The following is a 21,200-nucleotide window of genomic DNA, read 5'->3' as shown; positions in this document are numbered from 1 at the left end:
AAGTAATGTTCCTATAATAAACGTAAAAAGTTTGGTTTTGTGGAACACTGCCTTGAGCTCTGATTGATGAAACTACTGCATTAAACAATTATTTCCAAGACCAGCGTATTCGCATGTCCAGTTAATATCATGTGCAAACAGTCCTGCTGTACAGTTTCTTTCTGGCAGGTGTAATATTGAGTAGAGGATCCCATTTGAATAATTACTATAATTCCAATCATAATATTTACCTGAAGCAACTATTTAATCATCTAACCTGTAAGAACATCCGGGTAGTAGACCCAGATGTGTACTTCTTGTTAATATCTTAATCCACATTTACATAGCTCTTTCCCGATCATTCGTTCCACAGGGCTCTTTTTACTCTAACCCGTTCACCATTAAAGTGGATGTACTTCCATCTACCCAGGTATCTTTTAAGGACTTCCTTCTGCTTATCTTCTTGACCTTGTTTTTGAAAGGCATGCGCAATTTTTTTGGTTGTATCCTCATCTGGTTTTACACCTAATTCCTCCATGTCAGCAAATACCTAAAAACAAATAGCAATTCCTGATCACAATGACCATTCTGAAGAAAGTGAAACCTAGTGTAAATGTGCAGCAGCACAGGCTCCAATAAAATTTAGCAACTCAAAACATAGATGTGAAGTACTAAATCGTAACCTTTAATGAAGCAGGAAGATTATTGAAATTAGGTAATCTTTCAAATACCTCTATAACCTTATCTGGTTTATTGTGGTGATCGTATAACCATATCATTCTTGAAAATAAACGCTTCGATATTGAGCGAGTGTGTGTATGTAAAATCATGTTCCAGAATGATTCTGCTTCATCTACCCTGCCATCCATGTCGAATGCTAGTAAGAGGGTGTCAAAAGTTCCCATTGTCATTCCTTGACCTTTCCCCAGCATCCACTTGGCAACCTGTGCAGCATGCCAACAGTAATTATTAGAATCATATACAATCCTAAAGATTTTCATCCTAACATTTAAACCTCAACAAAGTGACATAATTTGATATTACTATTTTTGTTTTAACTTTATTTGGAAATCGTCAATATAGAAAGGATCATATAGTACATTATAGATTTTAATAGGCTAGCCCCGCATTAATAGTACAAGTTATTTGCAAGTTATAGTTTAAACATAATTTAGAATTTAGACAAACTTAATGCTGTTCTTCTTTTCTCCGAGTCAAATCTATGTGCAACTTTAACATCCAAAGAGAAAAAAGATGTCACTAATCTCAACAAAAATTGTGATATCTGGAAATCAGAAGACCCCAAAAACATTTTTGGATAAGCAACCAACCACCAATTTCAGCCACATGTTTAAAGCTCAAACAGCCTTTCTCCATATAATGCTAAGAAGGTAAAGTACTAAATACTATAGGAATCAGTGTGAAAGTACCAACAAACATTTTTAAATTAACTTTTTGTGGTGATAATAAAAAAGACATGATAGAAAAGATTAGCTTCTCAAATGATGGCAGCTTAGTACCAAAAAACATTCTTAAGGTGAAAGCTAGAGACTGGAGACACTTGATATAGTTTACCGGCTTTAAAATTAACTTTTTGTGGTGATAATGAAAAATACATGATAAAAAAGTTTAGCTTCTCAATTGATGCCAGCTTAAAATCTGCCTCTGCATACTTGATCAAACAGGAAAAGATAGTTTTAAGTGATGTTGAGTAACGCAAGCCAAAACATCATCAGATTCCAGTAACTAAAACAGGAATCTGATATGAAACATGAGTGGCCAACTTTTAAGTTAAAAATATGACACCCTAAACTTATAAGGTGCGATTTCACACAGTACCATACTTGTATTACTCGAGTCCACTGATTCCTCTTCTTTAGGATTTGTAGAGCCTTAGCTGCAGCTATTAATGGAAACTCTGTTTCCCAAGCTGTCCATTTATCTAATGCTCCATAAACAGCTTCTTTCTCATTTGGGAGTCCTGATACCTAACAAATTAAGGTTCATATAATATTCAGTCTATGCCACCATATGTGGCAATTCTGACGAGATACAAATTAATACCACATAAATGGCTAATTGCACACCTCAAGAATTGACTTGTAACTTAGCAGCAACAAAGAACTATGAGGTAGTCATACTTACAATACGGACAAGGTTAAGTGCTTTTTGTCCAGAACCAGAAGAATCTCTTTTACTCCACAAGTGGTGTTCTTGCTTCCCCACCTTCTTGATCAATTTCCTTTGGTCAGTACAAAGAAAACCTTATCATATCAAATTTACTTTTAGCAAACTATAATTTATGAGCTTTGTTCAGCCATCTGATACAAACAAACACATAGTCAAGAAAGATGATATAGTCACAACTCATAACAAAAATTACTGTTTGTGTCATGATCATACTGATTAATTTATAACAGCTATTAATTCTCTATTAGTAATACCATATTCTCCAAGTCTATGAAGATGTTGAGGAGTGAACAAAAAAAATTTAATTGATCATAACAGAGGAAAACGGCTAATTTGATAAGTTCACATAACTTAATTTATTTAGCAAAAAAGATACTTACTTTTGAGCTGAATTTGAATCTTTTGAGGGTTTTATATTTTTTGTAGGAGCGCTCTGCAGAGAGGAATTGCCAATCACTTACATATAAACAGCATATATTAGGAAATTTAAAATAACAGATTATTATACTGCAATTTCAAACAACGTAAATGAGTATAAACTAGAAAAAGAAGGCTCTCTTAAAGATTCTCTACTCACATGTGCAGTCAAGACAACTGGGAGTCGGTCCTTTAGCTTGCAGACGACTGACCATTTTCTCGAAGGTACTAAAACTTTTACTTTGTTTAACCCAAGCTGGAAGTCAAGACAGAAATTTTCTCAAAGTATATCTAAATGAGAAATGATAGACGGACGAAACATAGCAACAGAACTTTAACGAACCTGAGTTTCCCCAAATGTGGAATTTTGTAGGCATGTTGAAATTCTACTAGCAAAAGCCATCACGATTCCCCTAAAACCACTAGATGCTACAGACTAGGGATGCTGGGAGGGAAATGAAGAACCCAGAGTAGCTTAGCCTTGTATGTGAAGAATAAGTGTTGCTCACTGAAGAAAGCTGGTTTATCCTTTAGAAAAACATTCATATTAAACCATGCACTAAAAAAGCCAATATCAACCACTATTGATTTGAAATATACATAATTTACACCACGCATTCACAGCAAAAAAATTTAGTAACAAAAATTCTATTGGTACCGATCGAAAAGGACAAATGTGCAAGACATGGCTTATGAAACTCAATTGAGCCAAGAATATCTACATGATCATGTTAGATGCTTAAATCATTATGTGATAACACTCATTCTCAAAAAAGCTGATGATATTGCTGCGATCTTAAATATTTATTAATATTTCTAAAAGACAAAACAAACTGCATACTCCATACCAAGCTTCTAATTATGTCTCAACGGTCTACATGTAAGTACGATTTGTGGATTGTGAGGGTAATTGCGCTTGCAGTTTCAGTTGTTGGTTCAAAGAGCACACTGAAAAGGGTTCCTGTCAAACAAGTGTGTAACTAAAAGAAAGACAAGACCTCTCGGTATCTACTCTTATCACTCAATCAATACTCTACTCCACTCTAGAATATTATTAAACACTAAAATACAAAATAAGACAAAAGATAATCCCTTAAAACCCATTCTTTTAACCAACCAACAAAATATGAGAAGAGGTAAGTTAGGTTCAACAATTTGGTGAGCAGAGAAAGATAATTCAAGAAAACAATCATAACTTGCTCTTTTTGAGTTCTGCAAAAGACCAAAAGTGCAATATCACGCATTCGATGCTCAAACCAACACAAGATTCTTGAAACTTAAAGGGCGAAAAACCCCCAAAAAGGGCTTTCAGATTTGATGATTAATTCCAAGTTATCAGACAAAGAAATCAAACATAAAGCGTTGACATGATATATTGTACCATTTTCATTATATACAGACACACAAATTGTTAAGAAAGAAGAGGTACCGTTTGTTGTTGGTACTATGTAAGCTGTAGCATCTTATGATTCACGGACAACCTCATCATTCAGCAGAGTTCTCAACTACTGATTATTGGTCTGTGGTCATATGTGTGTATATTTCGAACGTTGGAGATAATGTGTGGTTTAATATGGCCCGATTAAGACGAAGGCCCAATGTCTAGGGATTACATAATGTGAATGGAAATTTTATGGTGCTTTGTTTGACCTAAACTTTATTTTTATTTTTTTAATCGGTATTTATATAGATAATATATTTATTTTTATGAACAAGAATGTCATATATCCTACAAAAATTATTTATAAATAAATATATAAATAATTTTGTTGTAAAAATAACCACTCAATTTATAAATAGTGTTTTTCAGTGTAAATCCTCATCTACCTCTTTTATGATCCTAAATTAATCCAAAAAAACAGATTATTTTCTAGTTAAGAATTAGTTAACTTGACAAATAAAAATAGAAATGTGACATTAAAAAAGCACGGATGAAATAAAAAATAAGATGGACGGACATGAATACTTATACTTTATTTCTAATTTAAAATCGGAAGAGAAGGCAATTAAAGAATTAATTATTTCTCTCGACTTGATCATATACAGTCGCGTTTATGAGATAAAGAACTACGTTAAGTCTGGCAATATGTGTTGCTTATACGGCAACAAGTAAATCGAAGTGCGGCGGCTGACAACGTGCGACTCAAGTACAGGATTCTTTTGTGTATTAAGAGTGGACGGCACCGACACAATTGCCGTTGGATGCGCCCGAGTTTCATGCATAGCCTTCAAATCTACGGCTCGCCTCAATCCATAATCCCTTGCACACTTAACTTTCACCCATTCAGCTATACCTTTTGAGCCGGGAGTTTTAAATAAAAATTGGAGTATTTGATTATGTAAGTACATAATTTAAAATTCATAATTAGTACTTATAAGATTTTTTTAAATAAATCATTATTATTTTTATAATTCTGAAATTCTAACATATCTTTTTTTAATGAATAACTCGTCAAATTAATTGTGGCTGGCATGTTTTTAATATATCATAAATTTGTAATAAAATTATCATATAAATTTTAAATTAAATATTTGTCTTAAATCACTTCAAATTATAAAAAGAAGAAATCTTTTGAACTCGCGTAATGGGCTCCTAGTCACCTATTTGTGTGATTGTGTCTTCTCTTAATTTTAATTTTTCGCTCACCCATAAGTATTCACAGAAAGACAATCTTTTTTATATCGTACATGACCGTTCTAAATTTATAATCAAATTTATAATCCTACTTCCGAAGCCAATTATATCCCAATTTATAAAGTCATCAAAATTTTAAAATTTGAAGTAAAAAAGTATATGTGTATTAAATTTAATTACAGGCAAAACATCTAAACTATATATGGCTCAACATTAGGATATCTTCAGATTTTATTTTTGAAATCCTAGTAATTCTCTTTGATCATAAGTTTGTAATAAGATGCATGCCTACTTAAATCACCAAATTTGTTGCATGTTCTGATGTTCTTAAAAACCACATAAACTTTGCACCGATACGGGAGTATTAGTCCATCACATTAACTGCATTCCACCGTGCCACTGTATACATAATGCATCTCGTGTGAATTGTAATACATAATGCACTTCTTTTCTATGCTAGTTCTTATGAGTACATGATAATATGATATAGACATATAGTATGTAATCTGTCAAACTTAGCTAGATTAGAGCGGACAACTCTTAATCACTTTGTCCTCTTTCGAACGTTCATTTTAATTTTTATCAGTCAAATCAATATATTCTAAAATTAATATGTATCATACAATCAAATAAAATGATAAAAATTATATCACTAGACATATATTTAGTACTATATAATATTTTAATTTAAAATCCAAGAAATATAGTAAAAAATAGTATTCCTTGTTATTGGGTTTCTAAAATACTAGCAAATCATATTTTATTTCTGAAGATTATTTCTTATTTTATATATTAAAATGAACGTTACTCATCTCTTATCTTCTCTATTCTTTGTTCCTCTCTCCAAAATATGGTTGGAGTTCAGATTTATTATTATGTAATATTTTCCCTGTCCACCTTTAACCTAAATCATTTTTTTTAGGATGATTCATAAAAGATGAACATTAATTTCACTTAAGTATTTATTTAAGATAATTACAACAACGTGTACATAAACTACACTTATATGAAGCCCGCTAACTCTGATTAAAATTAAGTCAAATGTTCTCTTATGAATACAAGTCATTTCTTGAAATCGTGTTGATACAAATTGAGATAGAGAGAATAATAAAGAAAATGTATGAATTGTTGTTAGAATTGTACAAAACGATTTTAAAATAATTAAAATTTAACTTTATAATATTAATAAGAAAATAACTTGGAATATTATGGACATCTTCTTGAATTCTTTAGCTCGAAAAAATATAAAGAACAAGGAGACTGCTTTTCAACTTGTGGGTAAGAATATATATTTATTCATGTCCCTGTAAATGATCCAGATTCACAATACAATTCAATGAGTTCTGCTACTATACGTAAAAACTGATTAACGACAAAAAATGGGACACGGCTTACTAAATTATCAAACAATACTTAGGTCCACATCATTTAAATATATGTATGGATGAAATATTATTATTATCAAACAATACTTAGGTCCACATCATTTAAATATATGTATGGATGAAATATTTAGAAACTGTGAAAACAAAAACATGTGAAAAACGATGTGATTAGGCAGACAAATTGACAACTTCCAAACACTACGGAATTATATATTATTACTGTAATTAACAAGCCCCAGTTAGCATAGATGTTTATTTTCAGTAATTTTTCTGGGAAGTTTATTTTTCTATTCAAATAAGCAATTATTTTTATATTATAAATTAATTCACACAAAAGGTACATGTCTTATTTTACATATAAAATTGAGAAATTCTAAATAGGATAGTCAAATTATTACCACATATTTATTTATAGAGGCGTGATCTCCTGACAAAATAATAAAATAAAATAGAGCCCTGTTCCGGTAGCAACCACAATGAGTGGGTCTTGTATCTGAAACCAGTACTCACAATCTGACATAAAACTCGGATTAGATTCATTGTGTGTTAAAGATGTACGTGGCAGGCATTAATACTTGAATCAATTTTAGAGAAACACTAGCTTCAAAATATGCAATTTTCAGGAAGCAACGTAGATAAACATCAGTAATTATGTCGTGGCACGGATTTTACCCGTTTGACTTTTTTGCACATATTTCTAAATCCTTTGACCGCATATTAAAAATTAGGGTTTGTCTAGTATGATAAACACTGAAGTCTATAAATTTGGAGGGTTTTGGTTGGTGTAATTGTTGTAGATGCAGGGGGTGCACCATTATTAGAGAGGGTAAGCCAATCAAAACCCTCCAAATTCATGAATTTCAGTGCTTAGTATGTGCACATGGGCACACACTAGAAAAACCGTAAAAATTATTATTTTTGAAATTTTCTTTTTTTGAATAAAAATATATATCACATATTTTTATTTAAAAAAAGAAAATCTTTAAAATAATGATTTTTAGCTTGCAGTCAAAGCACTTAGAATTAGGTGAAAAAAGTCAAACGACTTGTATTTCAAAACAGAGAGAGTATGCATATTTCAAAACTGGGAGTACGTGATCTTTATAAAAAAAAGAGTTAATTACAGTTTGTAACCCCTAGGATTGCTCCAAACGCACTTAGGATCCTGAACTATCAAACTCTGCATAATGCACTCTGAACTTTACATTCTACTGCAATTTGTAACCCCTGGCTCAACTTCCGTTAAAAAACTCTGTTAACGTTAACTTTGAAGGGCCTCAGCTGGAAATTGAAAAAGAAACACACACAACCCCACACACACACACCCCGTATACCCCTACACTAACTCACCTCGCTCTTCTTCCCTCCCATCCCCATTTCTTTTTTTCCCCCCAATTCTGATAAACCCTAACCCGAAGAAAGCGTCTGCCCCCACATTTCTGATAAACCCGAAGCAGAGGATGGCAAAAGCAAAGCAAAATGAGAGGACGACTTAGAGCTCGACCTCCGGTTGATGGTTCGAATGATCGAGTAGGAGTAGAGGCTTCTGAGTCTCCCGATTATGCAGGCAAGCTTCTTTCTTGATCTCCTTTGCGTTTTATATGGTGTAACAATCAATTGATGAATATTTGCATGCATGTGTTTTTTGGTAGGGTTAATTGAATATCCTGTAGCCCCTTTATGTTTTAGTGTGGTCCCTTTATGTTGTCCACTGTGTGTAGATGAAGTATATTTATGTCTGTTGCCTATTTAGGGTTTATTGCTTGCTTATTGAATGCTGATTGTGTGGCCAAAAATAGGTTGTTTGATGATAATTAGTGATGTAGCAGTTAGTAAATAAATATTCAATTAAAAAATATGATTTTTATATGCAGAGGATTCCTTGTATTTTTCGATAAAACTATATCATGGTGGAGATTTGGACGAAACCAGTGCGGAATATGTCGGTGGAAATGTAGACTTCTTTGATATGTGTTGTGTAGTTGACATGACACTAGAAGAGCTAAGTGCAATGTTGGGTGAGTTGGGATTGAAGCTTGAAGACATAGAGCTCTTCTATCTTATTCCCGAAACTGGACTCCCACATGGTTTACTGCCAGTGGAAACACAGACAGATTTAGATGATTTTGTGAATATGGTTGCTTATTCTCATATTCAGGTGCTCTATGCCACAACTAAAAAAATTTCTATGTCAAATGAGGTTATGGATTTTTCGTTCACTCAACTATTTGAAGATGAAAGGATAAAAAGGATTGAGCATATGAGAGTAGAGGTGGTAGAAAAAGAAGTTACAAGATCAGCCAAGAAACCTGTAAAGAAGAAGAGAAGGATTCCTCCCCCCAACCCTCCATTCAGATTGAGAAAAAAAGGCAGATATTCAATGCTTAGAGTACGTGTGATTTTTTCTTATTTGCATTGCAGTGTTTTTGTTGCAGTTTTAGTATGAATAACTGTGTGACTAACGCACTAATATTGTATTGCAGGGGTTATTTAAGAACACTGATTAAAGTTAATCTCTATTTATGATTAAAGTCAGCTATTTTTGAATAGAGTTAATCTCTATTTAGGTGCTTCTGGAACGTAAATTGTGACGTATCATTTGTCGATTGCGCACATTTGATATAGTCAATTTTAGCATCCAAAATTTTGAAATATTTTGGTATTGGCTGCAACAACCTCTGTTTTGCATTGGCTAGAACTTTACAGTGGCTACACTTTTAATTTTGTATTGGCTTGAATGTTGGAATCTTTGGAATGTTGGACTTGTATTGGCCGTAATATTTTCTCAAATGAATGCCTAGAATGTTATGTTTTTTTGCTATTTGTTGTAGCTGTTTAATTGCTTCTTCATTTGCACTGGACAACAGCAGCATAGATGTGTACAATGGCCATGCATTTTGTGTTGCCCATAATGTCCTTGGCAAAGTTAACTTTAACAGCAGAATTAGACGGAAGTTGAGCCAGGGGTTATGTTCGCACAAAATCACGCAAGTGTACGTGGTCACAAGTAATATAGAATATTATTCAAGTTCGTACCCACAGAGACTGGTGTATTCAGAAATATGCACTTATGCACCAATGTATGATTATTATTCAATGCTTGGACAAGTATCAAATTGGGTTTTGGTTTTCTACTTAACTAATCCTATTTGAATTATGAAACTAAGAATTATCAACTAAGAGAATAACGATTTACTAATGAGAATAGAACATGGGATTCTAGCTTCATTAACAACTTCAATTAGAGTTCTACCTTTATTCACTTGTAATGGTTGATAACTAATCAGATAACACGAAACTGATACACGCTAACTGTCGTTATACGTGCACCATACTGTTACACATCCACAATTAAGATAGAAGGTAAACAGACACCAATTATGCTTAGACCCTATATGTCTATAGAATTTGAAAACATAACGGTTGAAGAGCAAGTTATCTATCAAGATTACATAGGGCGATGCAAGATGGGTAAAATCACATCACAAGTCATGTTATCGAACACGAAACCTATGCTCGCATGGCAAGTTCTAAATCAATATATCCACTGTCGCTTCAATAAAGATTAACAAGCAATCTTAGATGTTAGCTACGCATCCAAGACGAATAAGCACAACCAATACGAGGAAATCAAACCATCACATATGAACAAGGCAAATTAACTACTGAAATTCATCGATAAATCCGCTAAAATCCCATGACAATGATTAGTTCATAATCGAACTTCTCATCATCATGGGTTCGAATGTAAACATGGTACTGAATAGTCTAAACAATATCAAAAGAGTAATTTAAGAGTTTCGAAACAAATCCGAGACGAGCATCCAAAAGTATCGCCTAATTGGAAGAAGACAAAAGAAAACTATGAATCTAGATCTTCCCCGTAGCCGTCACGTGCTCCTTAGAATGTTTCTAGGTTCTCCTTTAAGTTCCCCCAAGTCCTCCTTTAAGTTTCCCAGCAAACGGGCCTTTAAACGGATCAAAAACGGGCAAATCGGGCCAAAATTCCCGCTCAGGTCGTGGGGCGGCCGCGCCAGAGTTGGGGCGGGCGCGCCAACGGGGCGGCCGCGCCAAAGTTGGGGCGGCCGCGCCAAAGTGGCAGCCCTGACGTCCAACCTTTACGCGTCCGTATCTTTCTCCTCGAGAATCCGATTGCTTCACCGTTTTTTTTTCATTTAAAGCTATGATTCTCCTCTTCGTTCTCCTTCCAAGAAACCTACACAACACAACACTAAAACATATCAAAAACATCAAAAGCTTGAGGTCATTCCATCAATTTAAGCCAAAACGAAGGCTTCCAAGTGGATATAAAATCCACTTATCACACCCCCAAACTTAAACCGATGCTTGTCCTCAAGCATAGACACACACAAATACTACTAATGCAATGCATGAATGCAACTAAATGCCTACATCTAATCAAATCAGGAAGTGTAATCCTTGTTAACATAGCATCCTCAGAATATGCAACATTCTCGGCATTCATCTCCTTCACATATTAGCCATGTATTCTTCCACTACAAGTGTGAAGTGCATCGTGTGTGCTAGCATGCTCTCTATTGAAACAAAACAAAGACCATCAAACTTCAACAGAGTCCTCACTATGAGCCGTTAATCAGAATAAGGTTTAAACACTTCTTTACCAAAGAGTTAACTACAATTTAGGGTCACCAAAAGAATTCTATGCCTCCCTATTTTTTCTATTTTTTTTTCTTTTTTTTTTCTAGCTAAGTCTAAGGTTGGGACGCTTCTCAGTGTAAGTGAGTCACGACCGCCATTCGACTTCGCTTATTCTCCTTTTTTTTTATCAAGTAATTCTCCAGTAATCAAGGGTTGTGAAAAGTCACCAAGAAATTGCTTATTCTAATACATTTGCACTTAATACCAGCACAAGTACATGGATCGTCCCTTTCACATGACATTGCATTATACCCATTGATCTCAAAGGAGTACTGATAATAATTTTGTTTTTTTTTCTTTCTTTTTCCTTTTTTTTTTAGAAAGGCATATTCATCCCTTAACTCCCCCAAACTTAAGATTTACAAACTCTAAGTTCAGAAAGGGAATAATCCAAACTCTACGCCCGACTCAACGCGAGGACTCAAGAAATAAGTTAGTCTAAGTCTTATCTCTAGAGCATAAGTGTAATTACAATTTTCACACAAGCAATTTCCAAATAACAAGGCATCACAAATGAGCAAGACTACTAGCCAAGAAATTATGCACATAAACTCATCATAGGACATCAACTTGGAAAACAACTTCAAGATTCATGCAAATGCAACTATATGAAACTACTAACACATACTAACACAAGCATATATATATATATAAACAAAACTAACTAATATGTAACAATATGAAAGAATATGCTAAACTATATGCAACATGCAACTTATATGAACACACACATCACTACTAGTCCTTAGATTACCACCCCCAAACTTAAAATATTCAATGTCCTCATTGAAGGTGATAAAAAGGATCGAATGTACCTAGAAGGAGCCCGAACCATCACTCTCCTCACCCTCATCAGGTGAAGAGTCAGCTGGAGGATAAACCATATCAGCACCGAACACAGGCCACTCCACGTCTACGCCCGTAGCACGAAACCCCTCTCTTTAGTAATTGACTTACCCATAAGCCGAATAAACTCTTCTTGCGCTTCCGGGTTTGTGAACTTGTTAACCGGAGAATCCGTTGATTGGGCTTGCAAGCTACTACTCCCGGATCTTCAAGCTCTTTTGGGTGTAGGTGGGTGTGTGTATAGTTGTATGTATATGTATGTATAGTTGGGGTTTGTAGAAGATGAAGTGGGTTTGTGTTTGGGGGATTTTTGGGGGTTTAATTAGGGCTAGAAAGGAGTTTAAAGGGGCTGGGAATTAAAGGAGGAGCTGGGTTTTTGAATGGAACACAAAACAAGCAACAAAAAAAAAGAAAAAAAAAATTTTTTTTTTTTTTTAATAAGCTGCTGCCATCTCGCGCGGGCGCCCCGTCCCGGCGCGGCTGCCCCGCTCGCGCGGGCGCGCCAGCCGTGGCGCGGGGGCCGCGGAGTGGCAGTGTGCTTCTGCCATGAGCGCGCGGGCGCCCCGTCCCGGCGCGGCCGCCCCGCTCGCGCGGGTGCGCCAGCCGCGGCGCGGGGGCCCCGGCTCGGCAGTGGATTTTTCGATTTTTTTTTTTTTTTTTTTTTTGAACTAAGAAGTAAAACATGAAAATGCTTAAAAAGCGTGGGTTGCCTCCCACGAAGCGCTTGTTTACCGTCTTTAGCTTGACGTGACGCCCGAGAATTAAATAATAGTGAGGATGGTGCTTACCGCCTCGCGATTCACCGGTCCTCCGAAATATGGCTTCACTCTTTGTCCATTCACTTTAAATGATTCCTCCGATGTTGTTTCATAAATTTCTATGGCACCATGTGGAAACACCTTCTTTATTGTGAAAGGACCCGACCATCTAGATTTCAACTTCCCAGGAAATAGTCTGAGACGAGAATTAAAAAGCAACACTTGTTGGCCAATGAAGAACTCTTTTTGCACCAACTTCCTATCATGCCATCCCTTGACTTTTTTCTTGTAAAGCTTGTTGTTGTCTCCTTTCTTAGGCACACATTGAACAGGGCTCACCCAAGAACTATCCGAGATTGGGTAAATAATGTCGGCATCAAGCCACTTAAGAATCTCCTTCTTCACCACTTCTTTCATTCTTGGATTGAGTCTTCTTTGATGCTCAACAGTGGGTTTACTACCTTCCTCGATCAGAATTTTATGTTGACAATAAGAAGGGCTGATTCCCTTGATATCTGCGATTGTCCATCCAATGGCTGATTTCAACTCCCTAAGAATTCTCAAAAGCTTTTCTTCCTCGATACCTGAAAGGTTAGATGCAATAATTACAGGTAATGTAGAAGATTCACCAAGAAAGGCATACCTTAGGTGTTCGGGAAGTTGCTTGAGCTCAAGTTTAGGAGCTTCAACAATAGAGGGTTTCAGTCGTTCATGATAATCCTTCAATTCCGATAACCCAAGAGATTCGATTGGAGGTTCCATCCTTCTTCTCCAAGGAGAAGCATTCAAGTATTGAAGGTGTTCTTCTTGCTCTTCACCACCGAATTCTGAGTCACCTGATAGAACCCTTTCCAAGATGTCAGTTTTTAGCCTGTTATCAATTTCCGAATGAGCTGCAGCTTCGAGCATATCCACTTTAAAGCATTCCTCCTCATCTGATGGAATTTTTATGGCGTTGAACACGTTGAAAGTGACCATCTGATCTTGAACTCTCATTGTGAGTTCACCCTTTTGCACATCAATCAAAGTCCGCCCTGTCGCAAGGAATGGTCTCCCCAAGATGATGGGAATCTTCTTATCTTCCTCAAAGTCGAGAATGACAAAATCAGCAGGGAAGATTAGCTTATCTACCTTTACCAACACATTTTCAACTATCCCCCTTGGGTATGTAATCGAACGATCAGCCAGTTGCAACGACATATTAGTAGGTTTCAGCTCCGGAAGACCAAGTTGCAAGAAAATAGACAAGGGCATCAGATTTATGCTAGCTCCCAAATCACATAAACACTTGTCGAATGACAATTGCCCAATAGTACACGGGATTGTGAAACTTCCCGGATCTTTCAGCTTCGGGGGCAATTTCTGTTGCAACACAGCACTACACTCCTCGGTCAAAGCCACAGTTTCCAATTCCTCAAGTTTGAGTTTTCGAGATAGAATACCTTTCATGAATTTAGCATAACTCGGCATTTGTTCCAGAGCCTCCGCAAAAGGTATGTTGATTTGTAATTTCTTGAAGACCTCTAGAAATTTTGCGAATTGTTTGTCGAGCTTATGCTTTTGGAGTCTCTTCGGAAAAGGTGGAGGTGGATATATTTGCTTGACCCCAGTATCAGTTTTCGGGCTAGATTTTTCGGTTGAATCCTTGCTTGCTTCCTTGTTGATTTTTTTCTTGTCAGCCTCAACAACAGTTTTTCCACTATCAAACTCAGATGAGAGCACGGGTGTTTCAACCTGTTGATCACTCTCTTCCGTGTTTCGCTCTGTTGCTGATTCTTTATCCTTCGTAACCTTTCCGGACCTCAATGTGACAGCTTGTACCTGTTCCTTCACTTCCTTCTTGCCCGGATTGGCCTCAGTATCACTAGGAAGAGTTCCCGGTGGTCTATTAATCAACGCATTAGCAATTTGCCCGATCTGATTCTCCAAAGTCTTGATTGACACCGATTGGCTTTTAACCATAAGTCTTAATTCTTCCAATTCTGATCTTTCGTTGGAAGACTGTCCAGCCACCCCATGATTTTGTTGCTGGAATCCAGGGTGTTGGAATTGCTGCCTCGGTGCAAATTGTTGTTGAAAACCAGAAGGGTTGAAAGGTCCAGCTCCTTGTTGCTGAAACTGTTGCTGCGGTTGTTGCATGAAATTTTGATTGTTGCTCCAGCTGAAATTCGGATGATTCCGGTTATTGGGATGATAAGTGGCTGGTGCTGGCTGCTGAGACCTCTGGAAGGTGCTCACAAACTGAGCAGATTCACTAGATATAGCACACTGATCAGAAGAATGTGCACCCGCACAAAGCTCGCAAACATTAGGTGGTGGTTGAACTCCCAAGTTAGCTAAGGAATCTATCTTCATAGTAAGAGCCTTAATTTGAGCAGTCAAGGCTGTAGTAGCATCAACATCTAGAACACCTGCTGCCTTGACCTGATGAAGACGCTGAGTAGGATTCTGATATTCATTCGCGGCCATCATCTCAATCAACTCATAAGCTTCATCATAGCTCTTAGCCCATAGAGCTCCACCTGATGCTGCATCGAGCATTGGTCTCGATTGAGGTCCCAAGCCATTATAGAAGCAATTAATCACCATCCAATCAGGCATCCCATGATGTGGGCACTTCCGAAGCATCTCTTTGTAGCGTTCCCATGCTTCACAAAGAGTTTCACCAGATAGCTGAGAGAATTGAGTGATAGCATTCCTTAGTGCAGCTGTTTTGGCCATAGGGAAGAACTTAGAAAGAAACTTCTGAGCCAGATCCTCCCATGTCGTAATAGATCCTGCAGGAAGAGAATGCAACCATCCCTTAGCTTTATCCCTCAGAGAAAACGGGAACAACCTCAATTTAATGGCATCTTCCGTAACACCATTGAACTTGAAAGTGTCACAGATCTCAATGAAGTCTCGAATATGCATATTAGGATCCTCTGTCGGAGAACCCCCAAACTGCACTGAGTTCTGTACCATCTGAATAGTGCTAGGTTTGATTTCGAAAGTGTTGGCCTGAATTGCTGGCCTGACAATGCTCGATTGAATGTCATTGATTTTAGGCTCAGAGAAAGCCTTCAGAGCCTTAGTAATATTCACAGCTGGTGGTTGATCAACCATCGTATCAATCTCTATCGTTTCTTCCTTAACTAATGCTTCCTTACGAGCCTGAGAACGTGTTCGCATACACGTCACTCAAGTACCTGAAACACAAACAACGAACTAAAGTGAGAAAAGAATCCAAGTCAGTGAACTTTAACGACCACTGATGACAAGCACATAAACTAAAATATAACACCGAGTCCCCGGCAGCGGCGCCAAAAACTTGTTCGCACAAAATCACGCAAGTGTACGTGGTCACAAGTAATATAGAATATTATTCAAGTTCGTACCCACAGAGACTGGTGTATTCAGAAATATGCACTTATGCACCAATGTATGATTATTATTCAATGCTTGGACAAGTATCAAATTGGGTTTTGGTTTTCTACTTAACTAATCCTATTTGAATTATGAAACTAAGAATTATCAACTAAGAGAATAACGATTTACTAATGAGAATAGAACATGGGATTCTAGCTTCATTAACAACTTCAATCAGAGTTCTACCTTTATTCACTTGTAATGGTTGATAACTAATCAGATAACACGAAACTGATACACGCTAACTGTCGTTATACGTGCACCATACTGTTACACATCCACAATTAAGATAGAAGGTAAACAGACACCAATTATGCTTAGACCCTATATGTCTATAGAATTTGAAAACATAACGGTTGAAGAGCAAGTTATCTATCAAGATTACATAGGGCGATGCAAGATGGGTAAAATCACATCACAAGTCATGTTATCGAACACGAAACCTATGCTCGCATGGCAAGTTCTAAATCAATATATCCACTGTCGCTTCAATAAAGATTAACAAGCAATCTTAGATGTTAGCTACGCATCCAAGACGAATAAGCACAACCAATACGAGGAAATCAAACCATCACATATGAACAAGGCAAATTAACTACTGAAATTCATCGATAAATCCGCTAAAATCCCATGACAATGATTAGTTCATAATCGAACTTCTCATCATCATGGGTTCGAATGTAAACATGGTACTGAATAGTCTAAACAATATCAAAAGAGTAATTTAAGAGTTTCGAAACAAATCCGAGACGAGCATCCAAAAGTATCGCCTAATTGGAAGAAGACAAAAGAAAACTATGAATCTAGATCTTCCCCGTAGCCGTCACGTGCTCCTTAGAATGTTTCTAGGTTCTCCTTTAAGTTCCCCCAAGTCCTCCTTTAAGTTTCCCAGCAAACGGGCCTTTAAACGGATCAAAAACGGGCAAATCGGGCCAAAATTCCCGCTCAGGTCGTGGGGCGGCCGCGCCAGAGTTGGGGCGGGCGCGCCAACGGGGCGGCCGCGCCAAAGTTGGGGCGGCCGCGCCAAAGTGGCAGCCCTGACGTCCAACCTTTACGCGTCCGTATCTTTCTCCTCGAGAATCCGATTGCTTCACCGTTTTTTTTTCATTTAAAGCTATGATTCTCCTCTTCGTTCTCCTTCCAAGAAACCTACACAACACAACACTAAAACATATCAAAAACATCAAAAGCTTGAGGTCATTCCATCAATTTAAGCCAAAACGAAGGCTTCCAAGTGGATATAAAATCCACTTATCAGGTTACAAATTGCAGTAGAATTTAAAGTTCAAGGTGCATTATGCAGAGTTTGATAGTTCAGGATCTTAAGTGCGTTTGGAGCAATTCTAGAGGTTACAAACTGTAATTAACTCTAAAAAAAACTCAAAAATTTCCTAAACACGAAACTTTAACCACACACATCGCAAAATTTATCCAAAGTCATCAATATGTATAGTGCGGGACCCACACGTTCGTATTCCACCCGGGCCCACACGTTTGTGACTTGTCCTGTTCCTCGCTCCTTCGTCCACGCTTCAAGTCTTTGAGGCTTGGAGCACACTGTTTAAGCCCCACACCAATCCTGTCTTATTACAAAGTAATTTCCTAAAAAGAATAGCGTGGAAATGTTATCGAACGAGAGATGACACAGAAAGCTGGGGCCGCACTCAACATCGTCTTTTTTATTTTGTTATCTCTAATTTCTACCATAAAATAGTGACTAATCCACATCACCACATCATCTCAGTACAAGACAATAATATTTCCTCTTCATTTTTCACTATAAATTCCCACCATCTCAGTTCCATTTTCCAATTCTTACTTCCCAAGTTCCCATAATTCATACACATCTCTCTCTCACTCTTACATAATTTATTCAACACAACAAAACTCTAGTGTAAACATGGCCGATCAAGAATTCCAAGAATCCGATATTCTCTTCGAACAAAATTGCAGCGAAGATCACTACGATCACCGGCGAAACTCCCACCCTAAGAAGTTAAAAAGAAACAAAAAGAAGAAGGAGAACTCACGGCCCGTCAACATACCGGAAAATGCATCTGCTCCAGCGAAAAACTCGTCATGTTTTCGAGCGATGGACTCGAAAAATTTATTCGAAGAATCGTACGAGGGTGACGCTCAAGTCGGCATAACGCCGCCGCACGTGATATTGGGGCGGCGTATGAACGGGAAAATGGCGTTCTCGGTGTGTACCGGGAATGGGAGGACTTTGAAAGGAAGAGATTTATGTCAAGTCCGGAATTCTGTTCTAAGGATGACTGGTTTTTACGAATACTACGCGTAAACTTATACCTAATTTTTAATATTAGCAACTATTACAAGAGACGCAATAACATTATCCATTTTATTCTGTCTCGTTGTTTTTGGCTTATATTTAGTTGTATGGTTATAAATGTGTAAGGATGTTCAGTTTGTGAGTTATGGTATTTGGATCATAAAAATTGTACCCAAAATTTTGAAATTATAAGAATATATAAGATACAGTTAGCTTAATATACATTGTTTGTTAAACGTCTTTGACATTATGCTATGTGGTGTATGGTTATAATTTACAAAAATGTGGAGAAATTTATTATGCAAAGATTCTATTTAATTTGAATAAAACTGAGCTGACAGAGTTATATTCGTTTTAGAATATTAAACATCTCAATGAATTAAAAGACTTTATGAATTTAAATAAACCTTAGTTGATTTCAATTTATGATACAGATTTTCACAAATACTTTAAAATGTTGCATATTTTGACCCTATTCAGCAATTATTTAGCACAAGAGAAAATTCAAAACCCGACATCGAATACCATTAAATTAAATCTAGCAATATTTGGCTATCACCATATTTTATTTAATTCTACTGGATTTTCATGAATTTTTTGAATTATTTTTTTTAAAATTCTGATTGAATACTTTAATTCTTAAAAAAAAAATATCAATTGAGATTGAATATCATCAAATTTAATAAATTATTTATACATTAAGTTAAATGCATCCAAAATTTTAATTCTAGAAAAGTTCTTTGAAAAAGCATTACTCATATTTATTCCTTTATGAAACACGATTTATGTATATTAATAATTATATTTTCATTCGGAAAATATCTTAATATTATTTATTTGGGCATTAAAAGAGATACTGATGGAATGCATTTAAAGAATACAAAAGAATTTTAAAAAAAAGTTACACCGTGGAGCAAAATTTTTGAACCGTTGAATACTAATCATGCAAGTGGCTGAATGTGCATCAGGAATTACAAACAACTACAGTCTACAGGTGCATGTGTCTCTCACACGCAATTAATTTTTTAATTATCGTCTAAGCTATATTATATGACTTACAAGTTACAAGTAATCCATTTTTAATGGATCTATTATACAGACCTTGGTGGGTCTATGAGTATTAATTTCATTAATTTTGGAAGTAATTTGTCCCTGTTCACATTGTGGTGTCAGGTCTGTTATCGCTTTCTGAAGTTTTTGAATTTTCTGGGATATGACGGAGCCATGAACATTATCCTTTTATTTTATCGCTCCACTAAAAGACAACCCTTTTATTGTTAAAAAGGTTAATTACAGTAGCTTAGCTCCTGACTTTTTTAGTTTATAAATTTACGTTATAGTCTTGTATTTACTTTCTAATATGACTTCTAAAAGAGTTAAAGTGGTCAGTTAAGCTGATAAGAATTCACACAAATTTTTATAAATTTTGTTTATTTCGGCTTAGTTACAAGAAGATGCCCGAAAATTGCATCAATTGTCAATGAATTACTCCCAAACAAACGACCGCAGGGCCACGTGTGATTGACTGAGTTATCAACACGTGTCTGTGACAGGAGAGTTATGTTATGGAATGAAGAGACAGCGTGGTATGACGTGTGCTCAGATAATATCCTCCTGTACAGTAATGATCTGTAATAAATTCAAGGTTACTCAGGCATACAACTCGTAATTATTTTGTACTATTCAACTCTTTTATTTTCAAAAAAAACAAATATCAATTATATAACTGTTGGTACGTTCTTGGATAAAATTAAAATCAAATTTATTTATTTATTGTTGTACAAATCTCATTTTAGTGATTACAATTTTATTGATCGTTTTTTGTAAAGTTTACTCATTTAATTATCGTGACAAGTGACTCCCACTGTCTCAAGATAATAATAATTTTGACTTCTTACATGTCATTTGAAGAGTTAAATTAATATAACTCTACTTACTATTTTCCAAAAAAAAAATAATATAGAAAATTTATATATTTTACTTATTTGTGCTTATATAATATTAATAATTTTATATATTTTTACTGATTTATCCTGACTAACTGTATCGAGTGAGAGTTCCGTGTTAGATAGCGGTTACCATTATCAGGGACAACTACTTGTCATTGGAAGGGGGAGCAGCAAGTTCTAAAACTACTTTAGGATTTGGATCAACATTTTGACACTTTCTGTATATATATGTAGCTACATACATTTGACATGTGTGTCGATCACCAACATTGCACGGAGCTTAAGCCATGATATTTAATTACCTTGCTCATCAGTCATCACATATAATTTAATGTATGCGTGTGTCATTTATTCAAGATAATCCATGTGCTAAAGTATCAGGAACAGAACCATGTCCCTTAAAAATCTGCAGCCTTCCAGGCTCCATTCATTCATTTACAGAAATTAACCAGATTTTGGAAATCCTTTTAAAATATGTTTTTGATAAAAGATTTAAAAGATTTAGATTTTTTTATCTCAAAACAATTAAGAAATATCGATATTACTTTTGAATAAACTCTTATAAAAGTTTCCAAAAAGATTTCTGGGAAATTTCACGATAAATTTTTCCCGAGGACATTTTTCTTAAGAACAATTTATTTAAAAAACTTCTTTGATAAA

The 21,200-nt window shown here is 35.9% G+C and overlaps 2 protein-coding genes and 1 non-coding gene across 5 annotated transcripts; 2 read left to right on the top strand and 1 right to left on the bottom strand.

Moving 5' to 3' along the window:
* Positions 1-63: 63 nt before the first annotated feature.
* On the bottom strand, positions 64-4,156 carry LOC108209421 (pentatricopeptide repeat-containing protein At4g18975, chloroplastic). Of its 3 annotated transcripts, none has more exons than XM_017380318.2 (8): positions 4,016-4,156; positions 2,930-3,114; positions 2,747-2,842; positions 2,550-2,602; positions 2,125-2,221; positions 1,824-1,967; positions 711-923; positions 64-529 (listed from the first exon to the last, which is right to left on the bottom strand). In XM_017380318.2, exons 2-8 carry the CDS (start codon positions 2,987-2,989, stop codon positions 338-340), a joined length of 855 nt encoding a protein of 284 aa, XP_017235807.1. In that variant the 5' UTR covers positions 2,990-3,114; positions 4,016-4,156; the 3' UTR covers positions 64-337. The 3 variants fall into 3 exon arrangements, with proteins under 3 accessions (XP_017235807.1, XP_017235810.1, XP_017235808.1); XM_017380321.2 differs by having other exon boundaries at positions 131-529; positions 720-923; XM_017380319.2 differs by lacking the exon at positions 4,016-4,156 and having other exon boundaries at positions 131-529; positions 2,550-2,625; positions 2,930-3,108.
* Positions 4,157-15,489: 11,333 nt separating this feature from the next.
* Positions 15,490-15,596, top strand: LOC135150945 (small nucleolar RNA R71). The gene has a single exon (XR_010289405.1). It is a non-coding gene; the product is annotated as a small nucleolar RNA R71 (small nucleolar RNA).
* Positions 15,597-18,198: 2,602 nt separating this feature from the next.
* Positions 18,199-18,600, top strand: LOC108207765 (protein S40-1). Its single transcript, XM_017378195.1, has one exon. It carries the CDS (start codon positions 18,199-18,201, stop codon positions 18,598-18,600), a length of 402 nt encoding a protein of 133 aa, XP_017233684.1.
* The last annotated feature ends 2,600 nt before the right edge of the window (positions 18,601-21,200 follow it).

Source organism: Daucus carota, chromosome 2 (genome assembly GCF_001625215.2).
Source record: "Daucus carota subsp. sativus chromosome 2, DH1 v3.0, whole genome shotgun sequence".
NCBI lineage: Eukaryota > Viridiplantae > Streptophyta > Magnoliopsida > Apiales > Apiaceae > Daucus > Daucus carota.
Note: the sequence above shows the minus strand (reverse complement) of the source record. Positions and strands in the feature narration are given on the sequence as shown.

Excerpts from the sequence above, each read along its gene's own strand:
- LOC108209421 (XM_017380318.2), bottom strand. The coding sequence starts at position 2,989 with ATGGCTTTTGCTAGTAGAATTTCAACATGCCTACAAAATTCCACATTT. Across the intron at positions 2,222-2,549 it reads GATTCAAATTCAGCTCAAAA|GAAATTGATCAAGAAGGTGG; the intron begins GTAAGTATCTTT and ends TACTGACCAAAG. Across the intron at positions 1,968-2,124 it reads CACTTAACCTTGTCCGTATT|GTATCAGGACTCCCAAATGA; the intron begins GTAAGTATGACT and ends TTAATTTGTTAG.
- LOC108207765 (XM_017378195.1), top strand. The coding sequence starts at position 18,199 with ATGGCCGATCAAGAATTCCAAGAATCCGATATTCTCTTCGAACAAAAT.